This window comes from Schistocerca piceifrons, chromosome 2, assembly GCF_021461385.2.
Source record: "Schistocerca piceifrons isolate TAMUIC-IGC-003096 chromosome 2, iqSchPice1.1, whole genome shotgun sequence".
Classification (NCBI taxonomy): domain Eukaryota; kingdom Metazoa; phylum Arthropoda; class Insecta; order Orthoptera; family Acrididae; genus Schistocerca; species Schistocerca piceifrons.
In genome coordinates, this window is record NC_060139.1 from 334,228,032 (window position 1) to 334,248,004 (window position 19,973).

At 37.1% G+C, this 19,973-nt stretch overlaps 1 protein-coding gene across 1 annotated transcript in view; it reads left to right on the forward strand.

The window, feature by feature from the left end:
• The window catches only part of LOC124777401 (coatomer subunit delta), a 119,641-nt gene that overhangs the window by 37,554 nt on the left and 62,114 nt on the right, over positions 1-19,973 (forward strand). The window contains exon 6 of the mRNA XM_047252796.1: positions 10,353-10,520. Coding sequence (XP_047108752.1) covers positions 10,353-10,520 — 168 coding nt within the window. The remainder of the gene's footprint in view (positions 1-10,352; positions 10,521-19,973) is intronic.

Genomic DNA, 19,973 nt, shown 5'->3' on the forward strand with positions numbered 1-19,973 from the left:
CTGTTGAGAACTCAACAGCAATTTAGGTAGTGTGAAGAGAAAGGGGAATGAAAATGTTTTCAGAGTAGTTTGGAGTGATTTAGACAGACCTATTTGAGGAATTGGTTGCTCTGCCCACATGGTACATTAACCATTTCCGGGGGGTAATGTTTAATGTTTAATGTTTGATGTTTAATGTTTCAGTAAGCTGGTAAGACTTTTAAGTAATTTCAAAGATATGTCCTTGTTTGGACCCAAAAAATATGGTGGGCCTTGTATTAATACACTACTTGAGAATCGGTTACAACTAATGAAAATACAGGGATGTACTTTCTTGAAATTATTGGGAGAACATGGTCAAGCGTTGTGTCGCTGCTTTTGGTGATCACTCAAAATATGCACGCCTGGCCTGTTGAAGGCATTCTAATGTAATATTCTCATGTGCAGTGAATAATCTCATTGTACAGGGTACAAACAAATCACACACTTAACTTAAACACATCAACAGGAAGTTCAGGCCAGCGTCATATTAATATACAGGTAGATAGTGAGCTTCCTGTTGATGTGTTTGTGTGTAGTATGTGATTTGTTTTTATTCTGTAGCTCATAGTTTTGAGTTGACTGTTTGCAAATTGCACTGTTGAAATATGATACACTTCTTATATTGACAAACAATTCTGTCACTAACAGAAGATCAGGGTTGTTTCTATCAGTATGCAAGACTAGGTAGCAAATTTTAGGGGCAAAAAATTAATTTCATATCAAACAGCAAAAAATTGAGCAAATACGAAGAAAAAAAATGGAAGAAAGGAAAAATTAAAACACCAAATTGTTTTCAGAAGCATGCAGAGCATTTAGCAGTAAGGATTTACTTACTTTGATGAAAGTAAACAATTGCCTCTACCTACCTCAAAACTGAAATAGTCGCTACTGAGCGATTAAATAAGATAAATGTATTCGGTTGATTTCTAGTTGAAAATGTTCAGCACATTCCTCCTGTTTCAATTATTTTGGGAACTTTCACAAATTGAGGACAAAAAACAAGCAACTGACGACGTTTATTGTCCTCAGTCAGTTTTGTCGATTTTAAAGGAATGGAGAACAAAACATGAAAATTGAGGACTGTCCCAGAAAATGAAGACCTCTGGTCATGTAACTTTAACGATTAAAAGGCTAATAGATTTGCATTGTTGTGCTGTTGCATGGTGGCAGAGGTGGGGGGGATATCGTGGAGACCAATGGTAGTAAAAACGAGGGGGCATCATTTTTCAGTTCTTGTCTATGGCAAGAGAACATGTAGCAATGGTCCTGCAGAAGATACAGTATGTGACCTACATCAGCTCATGGTTGTCCAACGGAGACTATACATTCTTACATTATGTTCCAAAAAGTAATTAAAAATTGAAATAACTAAATTGTGCTTTGACTAGTAGGCCAGAAAATGGACGAACCAGCTAAAGAACATGGCCAGCATACAGTTTGATTATAATCCATATTGCAATATAGTTCACCTATGTTTATCAACCCCCCCCCCCCCCCCCCCCCCCCCCATGAACCATGGACCTTGCCATTGGTAGGGAGGCCTGCATGCCTCAGCAATACAGATAGCCGTACCGTAGATGCAACCACAACAAGGGGTATCTGTTGAGGGGCCAGACAAACATGTTGTTCCTGAAGAGGGGCAGCAGCCTTTTCAGTAGTTGCAGGGTCAACAGTCTGGATGATTGACTGATCTGGCCTTGTAACACTAACCAAAATGGCCTTGCTGTGCTGGTACTGCGGATGGCTGAAAGCAAGGGGAAACTACAGCTGTAATTTTTCCCGAGGGCGTGCAGCTTTACTGTATGGTTAAATGATGATGGCGTCTTCTTGGGTAAAATATTCCGGAGGTAAAATAGTCCTCCATTCGGATCTCCGGGAGGGGACTACTCAGGAGGACGTTGTTATCAGGAGAAAGAAAACTGGTGTTCTACGGGTCGGAGTGTGGAATGTCAGACCCCTTAATCGGGCAGGTAGGTTAGAAAATTTAAAAAGGGAAATGGATAGATTAAAGTTAGATATAGTGGGAATTAGTGAAGTTCGGTGGCAGGAGGGACAAGACTTCTGGTCAGGTGGATACAGGATTATAAATACAAAATCAAATAGGGGTAATGCAGGAGTAGGTTTAATAATGAATAGGAAAATAAGAATGCGGGTAAGCTACTACAAACAGCATGGTGAATACATTATTGTGGCCAAGATAGACACGAAGCCCACGCCTACTACAGTAGTACAAGTTTATATGCCAACTAGCTCTGCAGATGACGAAGAAATTGATGAAATATATGATGAGATAAAACAAATTATTCAGGTAGTGAAGGGAGGTGAAAATTTAATAGTCATGGGTGACTGGAATTCGATAGTAGTGAAAGGGAGAGAAGGAAATGTAGTAGGAGGATATGGATTGGGGGGAAGAAATGAAAGAGGAAGCTGCCTGGTAGAATTTTGCACAGAACATAACTTAATCATAGCTAACACTTGGTTCAAGAATCATGAAAGAAGGTTGTATACATGGAAGAAGCCTGGAGATACTAGAAGGTATCAGATAGATTATATAATGATAAGACAGAGATTCAGGAACCAGGTTTTAAATTGTAAGACTTTTCCAGGGGCAGATGTGGACTCTGACCACAATCTATTGGTTATGAAATGTAGATTAAAACTGAAGGAACTGCAAAAAGGTGGGAATTTGAGGAGATGGGACCTGGATAAACTGAAAGAACCAGAGGTTCTAGAGAGCTCCAGGGAGAACATTGGGAAACGATTGACAAGAATGGGGGAAAGAAATACAATAGAAGAAGAATGGGTAGCTCTGAGAGACGAAATAGTGAAGGTAGCAGAGGATCAAGTAGGTAAAAAGACGAGGGCTAATAGAAATCCTTAAGTAACAGAAGATATATTGAATTTAATTGCTGAAAGGAGAAAATATAAAAGTGCAGTAAATGAAGCAGGCAAAAAGGAATTCAAACGTCTCAAAAATGAGATCGACAGGAAGTGCAAAATGGCTAAGCAGGGATGGCTAAAGGACAAGTGTAAGGATGTAGAGGCTTGTCTCACTAGGGGTAAGATAGATACTGCCTACAGGAAAATTAAAGAGACCTTTGGAGAAAAGAGAACCACTTGTATGAATATCAAGAGCTCAGATGGAAACCCAGTTCTAAGCAAAGAAGGGAAAGCAGAAAGGTGGAAGGAGTATATAGAGGGTCTATACAAGGGCGATGTTCTTGAGGACACTCTGATAGAAATGGAAGAGAATGTAGATGAAGATGAAATGGGAGATATGATATTGTGTGAAGAGTTTGATAGAGCTCTGAAAGACCTAAGTTGAAACAAGACCCCGGGAGTAGACAACATTCCATTAGAACTACTGACAGCCTTGGGAGAGCCAGGCCTAACAAAACTCTACCATCTGGTGAGCAAGATGTACGAGTCAGGCGAAATACCCTCAGGCTTCAAGAAGAATATAATAATTCCAATCCCAAAGAAAGCAGGTGTTGACAGATGTGAAAATTACCGAACTGTCAGTTTAATAAGCCATGGCTGCAAAATACTGACACAAATTCTTTACAGACGAATGGAAAAACTGGTAGAAGCTGACCTCGGGGAAGATCAGTTTGGATTCCGTAAAAATGTTGGGACATGTGAGGCAATACTGACCCTACAACTTGCCTTAGAAAATATATTAAGGAAAGGCAAACCTACATTTCTAGCATATGTAGACTTAGAGAAAGCTTTTGACGATGTTGACTGGAATACTCTCTTTCAAATTCTGAAGGCGGCAGGGGTAAAATACAGGGAGCAAAAGGCTATATACAATTTGTACAGAAACCAGATGGCAGTTATTAAGAGTCAAAAAAAGAGGGGAATGAAAGGGAAGCAGTGGTTGGGAAGGGACTGAGACAGGGTTGTAGTCTATCCCCGATGTTATTCAATCTGTATATTGAGCAAGCAGTAAAGGAAACAAACAGTAAAGGAAACAAAAGAAAAATTCAGAGTTGGAATTAAAATCCACGGAGAAGAAATAAAAATTTTGAGGTTCACTGATGACATTGTAATTCTGTCAGAGACAGCAAAGGACCTGGAAGAAGAGCAGCTGAACGGAATGGACAGTGTCTTGAAAGGAGAATATAAGATTAACATCGACAAAAGCAAAACGAGAATAATGGAATATAGTCGAATTAAATTGGGTGGTGATGCGGTAATTAGATTAGGAAATGAGACACTTAAAGTAGTAAACGAGTTTTGCTATTTGGGGAGCAAAATAACTGATGATGGTCGAAGTAGAGAGGATACAAAATGTAGACTGGTCATGGCAAGGAAAGCATTTCTGAAGAAGAGAAATTTATTAACATTGAGTATCGATTAAAGTGTCAGGAAGTTGTTTCTGAAAGTATTTGCATGGAGTGTAGCCATGTATGGAAGTGAAACATGGAGGATAAATAGTTTAGTCAAGAAGAGAATAGAAGCTTTCAAAATGTGGTGCTACAGAAGAATGCTGAAGATTAGATGGGTAGATCACATAACTAATGAGGAGGTATTGATTAGAATTGGAGAGAAGAGAAATTAGTGGCACAACTTGACTAGAAGAAATCGTTTGGTAGGGTATATTCTGAGGCATCAAGGGATCACCAATTTAGTATTGGAGGGCAGCATGGAGAGTAAAAATCGTAGAGGGAGATCAAGAGATGAGTACACTAAACAGATTCAGAAGGATGTAGGTTGCAGTAGGTACTGGAAGATGAAGAAGCTTGCACAGGATAGAGTAGCATGGAGAGCTGCATCAAACCAGTCTCAGGGCTGAAGACCACAACTACATGTTTATCATAGTTCTTTAGTAGTGACAAGAAAAACAGTAGGAACTAGCATTAGGTAAAACTAACTAAAACTTGGAATTGTGTGAATCAGTATTTCCCCAAATCGTGTTTAAGGCACCATAAATCAAATCTATGAGCACAAATCAACTTATTCCTATGGATGATTGTGGTGAAATTTTGAAATCCAGCAGCTCTTTAAATGATCATCTTCCCCAAGATGATCCTGAAAATATTAAAAGTCCTAATTTGATTCTCTTATACAACCTTGCTTGTGTTGAAACCATACACTCCACCTTCTAAATGTTTCAAGTGTGTTAAAATTGAAATTGCTTCACCAGGAATTTCCATGATTGTTATAAACCTGAAATTGAAAATCATAAGAGTCTTAACAACCTGTGTGGCAGAATCTCCATCTACAGAGCCACAGAAAAACTACTGAAAAGCTATGTTCCTATGTACTTCCAGGCTGCTCTCTTCCAATTTAACATATTTTGCACTGTCAATTTCACTAAAAGGTACAGTTATGAACATTAATTCATAAAATTACCGACATGTATAAACTGTTGGTTTCATGCAACTTTTTAACGTTCTAAAAACAGTTAAGATCCTTAGATGCCAGAAAGGCATGTGGCCCAGATGGTATCCCCGTAAGATTTAATGTTGACTATGCTACAAATATAGCACCATTCTTATCCGTCATCTATCAGAGATCATTGGAATGGCAGAAAGTTCCACGGGACTGGAAGAAGGCCCAGGTCATAGCAATCTATAAAAAGGGTAGAAAATTGGATGCACATAATTACCAGCCAATTTCACTGACATCAATTTGTTGTAGAATCATGGAACATATTTTGTGTTCAGACATAATGACCTTTCTAGACTCTGAGAAGCTCATCTGCAGAAACCAGCATGGTTTTAGGAAACAGTGGTCATGCGAGACACAGCTGGCCCTCTTTGTGCATGATATACAACAGGTTCTAGATACTGGCTCCCAGGTTGATGCCATATTTCTCGACTTTCAAAAGGCGTTCGACTCAGTTCCGCACTGTTGCTTGCTACAAAAAGTGCGTGCTTACTGTCTATCCAATGACATATGCGGTTGGATAGAAAGTTTTCTGAGAGACAGGGAGCAGTATGTCGTCCTGAACGGGGTAACTTCAACAGAAACAAGAGTAACTTCAGGTGTGCTCCAGGGCAGTGTAATAGGTCCTCTGCTTTATATGATTTACATAAACGATCTGGTTGATGGTATTGACAGCAGCCTTAGACTGTTTGCCGATGATGCTGTAGTCTACAGGAAAGTAGTATCACACGAAAGTTGTGAACAAATCAATGAAGATTTGCAAAAAATAAATTATTATTATTCTGGATTTACAATGTGAGTACATTTTTCCAGCACCTATTCTAGATTACAGTAAGTCACTAATTATTGTTCTCCACTCTTCTCTATTTGTCCATAAATCTTCAGGAATGTTGTTCTTCCTCATTGCTGACTGAACTCCCTGTATCCATGTATCAGGTGGTCGTCCCCTTTTTCTTCTTCCAATTGGTACCCAGTCGATTATGCATTTTGGTAGCCTTTCCTGTTCCATTCGTCTGATGTGTCCATACCATTTAAGTTGTTTATGCTCGATGAAATCAATAATTGAATTTTTACATTTCATCTTGTCTCTGATTACTTCATTTCTTATTCTTTCTCGTCTTGATATTCTTGCTGAACGTCTCCAGAAATCCATTTCTGTGGCTAATAATTTTGATTTCAGTTGCCATTTTGTTGTCCACACTTCTGAAACATATGTAATAATGCTCCTAACTATTGTTTTAAAAATCCTTATTTTGTTATCAGTTGTTATGTGTTTGTCCCAGAGAATTCCATTCAATAAAGAGATTGTCGTCTTTCCAGAATTTATTCTTGATCTAATTTCTTTGTCCTGTTTCCCATCATTTGTAATTTTCACACCTAAATATTTATATTCCTCAGTAGCTGTTATTGTTCCCATCCCTTCTTCTAATATTAAGTCTCCATTCACTCCACCAATTACCATGTACTTTGTTTTATTCATGTTTACATTTAGACCTGATTTTTTATATTCTTGAATCAATTTTCTGGTCATATACTCTATGTCCTCACAGTCTTGGGCTATAAGCAGTCGGTCATCTGCAAATTGTAACCAGTATATTGTTCTATCATTTATTGGTATTCCCATAGCGTGACATTTTTTCTTCCAATTCTGTAAAGTTACTTCTGTATATATTTTATACAATGTAGGTGAGATGCTACATCCTTGACGTAATCCTTTTGTGATTTGGAATCCATGTGATAGATATTTACCAATTTTTATTTTTGAAATAGAATTTTTATATAAATTTTGAATTGCTTTAATTATTTTTGGACTTATTCCTATTGATATTAAAGCTTTCCATAAACTGGATAAAGGCACACTATTATAGGCTTTTTCTATATCTATGAATACTAAATGTATAGGTTGTGCCCGAACCATTTTTGCAAAAAATAAATGCGTGGTGTAATGACTGGCAGTTATCTCTTAATATTAGTAAGTGTAACCTACTGCGTATAACAAGGCGAAAATCCCCATTAGTGTATGAGTACAAAATAAATGATCAGTCTTTGGAAGCGGTAACATCAGACAAATATCTGGATGTGACTATTCGAAATGATCTCAAATGGAATGATCAGATTACACAAGTAACGGGTAAGGCGAACTCTAGATTGCGGTTTATTGGTAGAATCCTGAAGTGATGCAGTCCTTCAACGAAGGAAATAGCTTACAATACGTTAGTTCATCCAGTCTTAGAGTATTGGTCGTCTGTTTGGGACCCTTACCAGTTGGGTGGGATTCAAGAGATTCAGAAAGTCCAAAGAAGAGCAGCAAGATTCGTGACTGGTACATTTAGCGATTGCGAGAGCGTTACAAATCTCATAGAAAGCTTGAAGTGGGACACACTTGCAGATAGACGACGCGCTAAGCAGAAGGGGTTGCACACTAAATTCCAAAATCCAATCTTCACCAAGGATGTAAAGCATATATTATTACCACCGACTTTCAAATCGTGTAATGATCATCATTCAAAGATAAGGGAAATAAGAGCTCGTACTGAGGCGTTCAGACAGTCATTTTTCCCTCGCGCGATCTGCAAGTGGAACAGAGGGGGGGAAATATGACTTTCGTGCGAATTGTGCCCTCCGCCACACACCACTTGGTGGCTAGTAGAGTATATATGTAGATGTAGAGTAGAAAAACAAATGTTTATCCTAGGTTTGATTTAGAATTCGGAACTGATTTTACATTGTTTTTCATTTGGTATTTATGAATGTATACTGTACTTGGCACAAATTATGCGAAAACTTAATTACTAAGTTCCTTAATAGTAATTAGTATACAAACAAAATCTAGAAAATGTGTGTGCTTATATGATGTATTTATGTGTATTACTTAGTTCTGTCATATGGTGTTTGTGTTCATGCAATTCAATTATTTAAACATAAATCAATTAATTATGTCGTTCTGGTGATTTCCACACTTTTAGTGCAGCATTTGACCAATACTGTGCTTGTAACTGTACCAAACAATAGCATTTCTTAGTTGCTGTAATATAACACTTACAGTGTGATTTTCTCATGTTGCATTTACGAATAGAACTAACATTCAAATTATTGTATTTTTTAATCAGCAGAGTTTATATTTTCTGTAATTTTTCTAATAACTAATGCAGCAATGGGGCTGTTTCTTCATGACCTTTAAAATGATGCTATTTGGCTTTTTTTTTACCTATATGGATTGGTATCCTCGTTTGTTTCCAGTGATGCACAGAAATGGCTCTTTTTAAATTTTCTACTGATTCTTGCAGATGTAATTAGTTTACAGTCAGCCATAGCTCGCAGTGGAAAATGAATATGCTTTGTGATATCAGATAATTGAGTCTTTGCTTGCTCTGTATGGACCATGCTGCTAAATGTAACTTGCTGTTCCTAGCTCATTGCACAGTAGTTGCTTCTCACACAGCTCTGTCAAGCTGACTGCTATTGTAAATGCAGTGTGCGGAGATCAGTAAATAACCCAGCTAGTGAAACTTTTGACATTTCTAGTGCTTAAAATGCCTACATTTTCTCTAAGATCGTTTTACTAAAACTGCATAGCTTTGTATGGTAAGCTCAGGAGCACATTGGTCCATTCCATTGAAATACATCCTTTGTTGTGCCAGATATTAGTGCTGTATTCACTTCGAGAATATGATACAAAAATTTCGGACAGAATTTTTGGATGTATTTGTACGCTACCTCATCAAAGAATTTCATCCAAAGGCTACCAAAGTCTTTATTCTTTTGTGTGCGTCTTTCAATGACTCAACGCTGCTGCTATTTGATGAGTACTCTTCTTTACTCCTAAGTTATTTGTACTCACCTTGTGTTTGAGGTAAGTGGTAGATGGGCTGGCTTCTCAGATGAAATGTTGTCAGTGTCAATTCCAATAGAGGCACAACAATTGTGACAGAAGCTGGGTTACGTTATAAACTATAATCTAGCTAAATACACAATAAGTAAAGTAATAAAGCAGTTTAATGTTACCATAGTGGGAATGTTGCAGTGGCAGAAGCTACTATAATCTTGCCACAAAATAAACTTCAGAGAAACGGATAGAGAAAACTTATCGTGCATAAAATGGAAACAACAGTGTAGCAGAACACCCGGAAGCATACCATTAGTCAGTCAAACCAAGGAACCCCAGAGGCTACAACTTAATATCAACTTATACATCTCTAAGAACAGCTGTGTATGAAGCATACAATAATGTGCACAGTCAGATCTGGGCAACAAATTTGTGCCAGAAAATCCTTGGAAGTTCAAGACCTGTAAAATCAATGAACAGATCACTTAGATTTTTTTTATTTCTAAAAATCTGTGGAGGCTATAATAACGCAATTGATATGCCCATATTATAAGTTTGATCATAGGTCTGGGAGAGTGTCATATTGTAAGTGATGTGCATCACATTGTAAATTTTGGCAAGGGTTTAATTTGCAGAAAGTAACTGAAAAGTACTCAATAAGTTTATAAAAGAAATAGATGCAATGAGAAGTTATCAAATACCAAACACTCTTCTAAATTTTAATATGTTGAACATCTCTCCTCTTATATTTTTGCTTCAGCAGTGATCCCAGGTTTCCATAAAATGTGGAACCAGATCCCATTTCTTCATATTTTCCTTATACCCACTGCCTCCAGAGCAGCTTTAGATTTCACTGCTTCTACAGCAATAGCGTACGAAAATAAAACCTGCATCTGACATGTGTTGTTATAGTATAAAAGTCTAGGATGTTTAGCAGATGTTTTGTTTGCAATTTAGTGTTCATTGAATGCAGTTCTGTTTGTCAGCCTACATTTCTAAAGTTTTTGTAACCTATTGTTAGTCTGTGTTTCACATATGAGGCTATTTATATGGTATCTAATAGTGACGTGTCTCAGGTTTAATTTATCACCTTTAACTCTACTTTCAACAGAAAGCCAACAGTTCCAGCAAAGGCAATGAAATTGGGCAGTAAATCAAGGGATGTGGAATCGTTTGTGGATCAGCTAAAATCAGAGGGGGAGAAGGTTGTCTCACCAACTATCAACAAATCTGTTGCCAACACAAAACTACCACATGCCTCCACCGAGCCAACAGAAGAGTGAGTATCTTACAGCTATATTATAAACATATCCAAGTATTAACTGACACTGGCTACCTAATGTTCTAAACTTAATGCAATTGTGATTGCCAAAATGAAATATGAAGAAAGATGGTTTCTCAGCCAAGATCGCATTTGTAAAACTTTTATTTATGATGACTGGTTTCGGTAAGCAGCAATATCACCCACTGATCTGTGAATAGTATTCATCAGATGTAAAATGTATTACATTACGAAAACTAGCATACATGTTATTAATATAATGCATAGATTGAATTATTATTATTGCACGTATGCCAGGGAAGGTTAATACATGTGGCCAATTTGAGCTATAAATTTGTTCTATATCTTAATTAGCTGGACAGTTGACATAAGATGTATTGGCATATGAAAGTTAAAACTAGTATATACAGTATGCTCAAAGTTAAAACCAGTATTTACAAAATGTTGCACCAAGCGCATCCATCCTGTATTACACATGACAGAGTACATTACTGATGCAAAAGTGCCACTGAACGGACACACAGCAAAAGTTACCGTATTTACTCGAATCTAAGCCGCACTTTTTTTCCGATTTTTGTAATCCAAAAAACCGCCTGCGGCTTAGAATCGAGTGCAAAGCAAGCGGAAGTTCTGAAAAATGTTGGTAGGTGCCGCTACAACTATAACTTCTGCTGTCGAATATATGTAGCGCTACACAGGTATGCTTTGTAGGCACAAAGATAAATACTTTCGCCAAAACCTCTGCGTCAGTAAATAAATTAAAAAAGAAAGAGAGAAAGGTGGAAGACGAGCTTTTTTTTTCTCTGCCCCGAGTTTCGACCACTGCATTTTCATACATTATCCAACGAAGTAAATACAAATTCCGTATTGTTCATCTTCGAATGTAACAGAATTTCAATGTACTACGAAAATCCAACTGGCAAGACTGTTTAGGATGTTTGTCAATATGGCCAACTCTACGTTCTGAATTTTTTCCTACCAGTGAGAAGAGTTGGTTGCTAATAGGAACCTGATGAAATGTGAATCACATGCAGTATTCTCTTCACCATAAGAATAATCGAATATAAACATTTTGCCATGTATTCTTTCGCGTTTGCTGCTATCTCATTTAAATCCTGCCTAATAAACTACGAAACTAGAGTGAGACAACAGCAAACGCGGAAGAATATACATATCGTGTCATGTTTATATTCGTATTATTCTTATACCTAATGTGATACAGTCAGAAATGAAGTATGGCAACTGACTAGATTTTTAAATCTAAGATGACTCTAATTTCTGTGCAAAATTTGATGTACTACAGAAGCGGCCGCAAAGATTTTCAAACGGAGAAAAATTTTCGCCGAACTCTCGTTCAGAACATGTTCTGAAATACGCAGTCTATTATTTGGTTCTTGTTGATCATTATCAAAGAAAGTGTAAGTAACAACAAATAGCAGTCTCTTGCCATTGTTTCGCTAATGAGACGATTCCCCTCTCTCTTTTTTTTTAAATTGTAAGCGGCTGTAGCGCACACACAAGCAAGCCGTGCCGCGAGTGGCGACAGGCCGTAAACACGCACTGTCAGAATGCGACAAACAATGCATGACAGTACAGTAATGCATTTTCAGCTTAGGATGACGTGAACACCTATAACAAAGAAAACGGCACTTATCAGATCAAAGCAAAATAAGCAATCGATTCAAACCAGACAGAGCACGTGAAAAAGGAATGGTACTCGCATAAATATGGACGGAGCGCCTGACGCATAACAATGGCTACCTGGTAAAGCTTAACTGCTAAGCTTACGACTCAAACCAAACTACTGTCACTGTATCGTGATTCATTCGACGTAAATTGTTTCTCATATTACAATGGACCAACTTTGTTTCGATTTGGAGGTGCGGCCTAAAACTTTTCTCTCCCCTTGAATTTCGAGTCGCAAATTTCAGGTGCGGCTTAGATTCGGGAATTTTTTTTTTCCTTTATTTCGAGTCTCATTTTTCAGGTGCGGCTTAGATTCGAGTGCGGCTTAGATTCGAGTAAATACAGTACTAGAGAACATGTTGACATTTACTGCCGCTACAGGTGACCTGTGTGTTCAGTCCATCATCAGTTGAAAATCTAAATATGTAATTTTAATAAAAATGTGATAACTGGTGTATGTTGAGTTGCAGACTGGCACAACAAAAGCTATCAGAACTTCAGGCTTTATGTTGTGCCTTTCTGAGACTCAGCATCTCTGCTATATGGTGACAAGCAACTATCCTTTTTATAATATTGTTACATTCCGTCCTCGATTTTCCATTGTTTGATAACTGGTATACAATCATAAAATTATTTTGTTAGCAGATAGGAGCTAAAATATTTTCTAAAAATAGAATGAAGTATGTAACCATGTGGAAGTAAAACAGTAAGCTGTAGAAGACAACTTGTTAAGACTACAACCTAAGTTTTAATCCAAAATTCTGTCTTTGCAACATGTCTGATACAAGAAAAATAATCACATAGTAACATTTATTGACAATATGCTTGCACAGTGGAAACCTAACTGATAATGAAGTTTGCACAGCATAGAACCCCATATGTACTGGTAGCTTATTATACAGGTGATAAAGAGGCATTCCTGCATTAAGCAGTTTTAAGGTCAATGTCCACAGCACACACCTGCAGAGGCAAACACATCACAGGAGATTATTGACACAATATCACCTGCTCAGTATGCCACGATACATAGCCCAAGGTCTACATATGCTTTTGGAATCTCAACAACCATTATAAAGGGAAAACATTAAAATCTCAAAACCACAATGGTAATATGACAATGATGACAAAGAAGATTCTTTAAGACACTAAAAGATTTTGATAAGATAGGGATGAAATTGTAAGTTTGAGGTGTAATTAAGCAGTGTTTTGCCCATGGGTATAAACAAAGACAAATCTACAGTGCAGCTACATAGAGGTCATAGAAAAATAAATAGCCCATACATGATCCTGCTGAAGACAGCTGAAACAAGATGACATTTAGCTCTGAGGTAGTGTGAGATGTCATGTATACAAGAAGAAAATTACAAAATTTAGCCTTTCTATCCTCTTCAACAGATAATTTATATGAAGAGCTCTTATAAAATTGTAAGTAACATTATAATTAAGTCTCAGATTATGCGGGTGAAAATGTAGGCGAGAGATTTCTATAAAACGATTCACTTGCATCAGACTAAGGTAGTCAAGGTAGAAGATATTTTTAAAAATATACTTACCAAAACACAATTTGAGGATGCGTTAAATTTTTTCCAAAGTGAATTAAAAATATTGCCAGATCACATTAAGAGTAGACACAGTATAATCTTGAAACAGTTGGTGTCATATGCCTATAGAACTAATGCATTTGCCCCAGATGATGTACCCATTTTTGCCAATCAAATTAAAAATCTTTGTATTACTTAGTTTCACTGGTGCAGAAGAAAAATTACTAGAAAAGAGCTTGCACTATAGTATATTAAATAAATGTTAAGTGCAAGATGTGGAAGAAATAATAACTAATACCACAATTGTGTTGCATTCCTCTGTTATGAACTAAAGAAAGATCGTAACAGTGGCAGTTAATTCAGCTGATGATATAAGTAATGAACTTAATGTATTATCACAAACTTTTAATGAAAGAATTATCTCGAATTCTATTAACAAAGAATTGCACGATAATCAAGCTATTGCGATCAGGGCAGACAAAAGCGCTGCTAATACACGATCAAGATTAAATTTTAAAAACTGAAAAATTCTTTACTGCAAATAATATTGCTAGCATTGCTAAAAATTCAACCAATAAATTCAATTATAAAAAGAAAATAGATGACTGCAACTTAATTCTGGATGGTAAGGGAAAACATGGTTTGAAGGTGATGAACTTTGCTCTTCCTGCCTTATGTTCCCATGTCGAGGTGCTTAAATGTGAAAGAGCGTTAGACTGACCGTTGATGAGAGATTTGTGCCTAACTACAAACTGAAGAAATTTTTATGTCAGAAATTAAAAGAAATTTATGTTTTTGAAAATTCACTCAATATAAAAACCAATGTGGAACTTGCATTATTTTTACAAAACATTGACATTCCTAATGACTCCACATAGGTATCATTCAACATTAAGAATGTGTATAACAGTATTCCTCTTAAGGAATGCCTAGAAATTATTAACAAAAATTTATTAACACACCAAAAATTGAGCCAGGCTGAAGTTAAGGAACTGATTGAACTATTGGAACTTTCACTGTCCTATAATTAGTTTTCATTCGATGACAAAATTTATCATCAGAGTGAAGGTCTGGTCATGGACAATTGTCTAGCAGCCACCATGGTTGACATTTTTGTTAACAGTTTAGAAAATAATTTTTTTAATAACAATACAAGTTGTGAAGATAAAACTGTATATGTATGAGACACACAGATGATGTGATTGCCCTCATTAAAGGCGACAAAGAGAAAGTGCCAGATTACCCTATTAAAAGAGTAAATGGCAAGCATAAATTCAGCATTTTCCGTGAACCAACATGCACAGATTCCATTATAAAGGCAGATTCCTGTCACCCACTGCAATATAAACATGCATTTTTTAACTCCATAAATCATAGGTCGTATCACTAGAACAAGATTTTATGGTCACCAAATTACGTACCTTGAAGCAGATTGCTGTATACAACAGATATAATAGCCAACTAGTCGAGACTTATTTATAAAAAAAAAAAATTGAAAAATAAACTGAACAACAATAGTAGTAAGATTCCCCAAAATAAGATAAAAGTTAACCCTTTGACTGCTAGAGGCACGCCACCTGCTTGGTGCGTGGAGGTGCTCCGGCCTGCGGCATAATCTGGCGACCTGCGCTACGTGCCTGTCCCTCAGAGCCGCTGCCGGGACCGGATCAGCCCACACTGCCCAACCCGCCCTGTGCTGAAGATTTGTTGGCTGAATACGACGCGCGCAGAGTCTGTGAATTTTTGGCAATTTTGAGCTGTAATATCTTGGGCAATAGTTTTTGTAAAGAAATTAAATTTGGCCATCTTGTACAACTTTATGCATTCTCTTAAGAATAATAATGAAAAGAATTTTACGAGCCATATTGAGCCAGAAAATTGTAGGTAAATTGGCCAAAAAAATAGGCGCGTGAAAAAATTTCAAAGTTTGGCTTCTTGCATCTCCTGAGCTAATGCTATGACAAACGTGAAACTTGGCATGTAGTAACCTAAAAACACAAGGTCCTTAAATATAAAGTTTCATTTCCCTAGCACATTTCAGTACTGAATGAATGAAGCGCAAAATTGAAGATTTTGTAAAAACGTCAAAAATGCGATATTTTCGTTCCAATTTTGCTAAAAAACTATGCTCTGTAAAACATACCAAGCTGCACAACTGGGCATGAAAATCAGGACTGAAAACAATGTAAACTTCGGGTTAGCATATCTAGTTGTGTGAACACGTGATGAAAATGAAATTTAGAGTGCAATAGATTTACTGCACAATGATAAGGAATAAAATTTTTGGTTCCCCTACTATTTTCCAATAATCTACAAATTAGTTGAAAAGCTGTTGATTTTTATGAAAAGATGAAAGAGGGTATATTCGGTACTTCTTTTTCAAATACCGTTTTCTATTAATGCTTCAAAGCCAGTCTCACTCAAACAACAAATTTTAAGCCCCCCCACCCTCCCCAGAACAACGTGTTTAATTTTCAGTATTGGCTAACAACAGAGGCGAAGTAGCAAGAAAAATCGTACTGAGAAAAGAGTTTTAACTTTGGCATTTTGTTTCCTGTTGATCAAAGGCGTTTAAATCTGGTATGGAAAACATGCTTTGTACAAGAAGACCTATTGTAATCTACTATGGATAAAAGAATATAACTCTTACGTGTTAATAATTTAAATGTATCGTATGCAGATTAATATATTGGTTTCGTTATACTGGCACAATGTACTTGGCGTAATCACATTTGCCACAGTACAGATATTGCGCCATCTCACTCACAAAGTCCATTCATTTGCCAGTAAACTGCTACATATGAAGAAGTCTAGCTTCGTTTGAATAGTTTTATACCTGTTACATCTATTTCCCATCCTTCTTTTCAATCTGGGCTTTGGACCAGCACTGGCGAAGTTAATAGTAGGTTTTATTTTTTTAAGTAATTCATTCAGAAGCATCAATAAATTTTCTCAGATATAGTTCCCAATGATTAATAATGCTTCTTTTTATGATAAGTCTCAAAGCAGGGTGCAACATATAATGGAACGTTGCAAATTTTGCATTGGTATGTAGTTTCCCGGTGAACTTTGTTTCGTGCATACCACACATCTGCGCATTAGCATACTTTTCTACGAATGTTCACTCACAATAACAGCTGGAAAATGTCTCCCTGTGAATCGCAAAGGATTCTCGTCGTCATAGCGTCTTCCCCTACCAGCTTTTCTCCGTTCTGTAACATATTTTTCTACAATCTCCCTTATGAGAGAAAGGTGAAACTCTGCGAGTGCCATTTTTTGCGCTGTTACTGACTGGTGGAGAGCATGAGCATTTAGAATGCACAAATCCAGAATGTGAAAAAAATATTTTATACCATTTCACAGTCTTAAGCACTGATCCCACTGAGCTCAGTAACATGTCACAACGATCAACTGCACCCATACTTGGATTGTAATCTACAATACATTGCAGTTTCTTTATTTTTTTGCCAATATTTTTGGCAGTTTTCTCTGTTTCAACCATTTGTGTTGTGTGACTTGTGGTCAATATGTACACCTCTCTCCTATCGCACCACTTTATAGCAAGGACCTTGTCAGTGGACCTAAACTCAGTTTCGCCTCGTTTTAATTTCTTCTGCAGTTTTGGTATGTTGTGCCTATTCTTATGAACAGTACCACATGTGGCTGTTTCACAGTTGTGAAGTCAGAGGAACAGGTTCAGGCTGAAGTACCAATTATTGACATATAGAATAAGACTCTGTTCCAAATATGGTCCCACAAGAGTTGCCACTACGTTGCCACTTTTTCCCAAATTGTGGAACCCAATTTCTGTTGCTGCGCCTGTATATACAATAAAATCTAAAATATACCCACTCTGGCAGTCACACAGTACAAATGTCTTTATTCCGAATCTACTTTGCTTGGTTGGAATAAATTACTTAAAAGATAATCGTCCTTTGAACAGCAAGAGACTTTCATCTATACAATGCTTGTGATGTGGGCAAAATCAATTACGAAACCTCTTTCGCACTGTGTCAACAATCGTCCTAATTTGAAATAGACTGTCACCTCCAGTACGTGCAGAGTTATCACTGAAGTTTAACATTCTCAGAAGTAGACAAAAACGGTCTCATTACATAATTTTGCTGAAAACTGGTGTGTTCAAAAGTGTATCTCTGGACCAATACTCACTTAATTTTAGGTCCAATACTCACTTAATTTTAACTTTTTAACTTGTGTCATTAGAAGGCAAACAGCAACAAAACAATACATTTCCTCAAGTACAGTGTCTTTCCACTTTGACAGTTGAGAATTCACAGATTCTGTAGTATTTTCTCTGGTGTAAATGTAAAAACGATATGTTTCGTCTGCAATAAATTGCAACAGTTCTTGAGACATAAATATCACAAAGAATGAAAGAATGCTTGGGTCAGTATCTAACTGACATTTGTGTCCTGAACTTGAGTCATCAAAGTAATGGTTTAACTGCTGGAAATCGGTTTCTTTCCAGTCAAATGTGTCACTTAAGCGCGGTCTTTTCCGAATCGTTTCAGTTCAGATTCAGAGGAACTGCTGACTGTAATTCATGTTCTCCCCTCCTGATGTAAAGGGCTGAGGACTACAGCTTCAAGATTCTGTCGAAGACTCATCACTGTTAAAAACATCAGATAATTCACACTCCCTGTCGCTCTTAGTGAATATATCCAGGATTTCTTTATCTGTGCAACCGCGGTGAAGTAACATTTATCACGTAGAAAACAAGAAAACTGACAAAAATACAGGAATCGAAGTCAAATTCGGCAAAGAGGGAACACAGCAACAAACATATATGCACTCTTTAACTATACAGTCAGACCACTGAACAGATACTGGAAGAGCAGGGTGGAAAGACAGCTCTGCGTGTTTACACGTCTGTAGTGCTCATGTAGCTGTGACTCAGTGCACCTAAACTCGTCCCTAGCAGTGAGAAGGCCAGTGGCATGGGACACACAAACTCGTCCTTAGTGCTGTAGGGAAGACCCAAGGCTGTGCGTATACACGTCAGTCGTGCCAGGGGAAAGGCGAGGCATGACGAGTTTACACGCCCCAGCAGTCAAAGGGTTAATAAAAGTGGCCTATAAAGGAAAATATTTCTGACAAATTTGAATGGCAGTTCTATAAATTTTATATTTCAGTAGCTTTTCAAGCCAACAACATTGAATAATCATAAATTATGACGTAAGATTGGAGAAAATGACAGATGTAAAAAATCTGGTATGTATAAGCCGGAATGTGGACTATGTAAAGGATTCTGTATAGGTCAAACATGATGATCTTCTTTTGCCAGACACAGAGAACATATTGGAAAACATAAAGACACAGCATTCGGTTATTGTCTGCAAGACTGTAAGAAGCACAACATTACCAGCATCAACCACAGTGTGAAGATTCTTCGCAACACACCTAAAGACAAGAAGTTTGATATTCTTGAAAGTTTACAAATAAATGGTCATCAGAACCAAAACAGCAATAATGTCCTTAACAACCAGATAGATTTTACAGACAACAACATCTTTAAAATGTCTCACAATATACTGTAGTTGCAATGTTTTGGCTTTAGCTCCTTTTATTATGCTTTACAGATAACAATTGCTAAAAATATTAAGTAAATGCTGTTGTATACATATCATTTCTCTACTTTCAAGTGTCATCACAAGTAGACCATGAGCAATGGTTTGGGTTAAATATTTGACATTTAACATCATGTCAGATCTGATCATCATCTTGTCTCACCCGTCTTATGCTGGAATATGCATGGGCTATTTATTTTGCCATGACCTCATACCCTCATCATAGCTTTGTCCTTGCTTATACCCAAGGAGAACATATTGCTTAATTTCACATCAGACTTATGATTATATCCCTGTTTTATCAAAATCTTTTAGGTCTTAGTGATTTTTTTTTGTCACTGCTGTCATATTATCTTTGTGGTTTTGAGATTTTAATGTTTTCCCTTTGTAATGGTTGTTGAGAGTCCAAAATCATATGTAGCCCTCGGGCTACGTATTGTGGTAAATTGAGCAGGTGTTGTTGCGTCAGTGACCTCCTGTGATGTGTTTGCCTCTGCAGGTGTGTGCTGTGGACATTGATTTTAAAACTGCTTAGTGTAGGATTGCCTCTTTATGACCTATATAATAAGCTACCAGTATATATGGGGCTCTATACTGGGCAATCCCATCATCAACTAGTTTTCCACTGTGCAAGC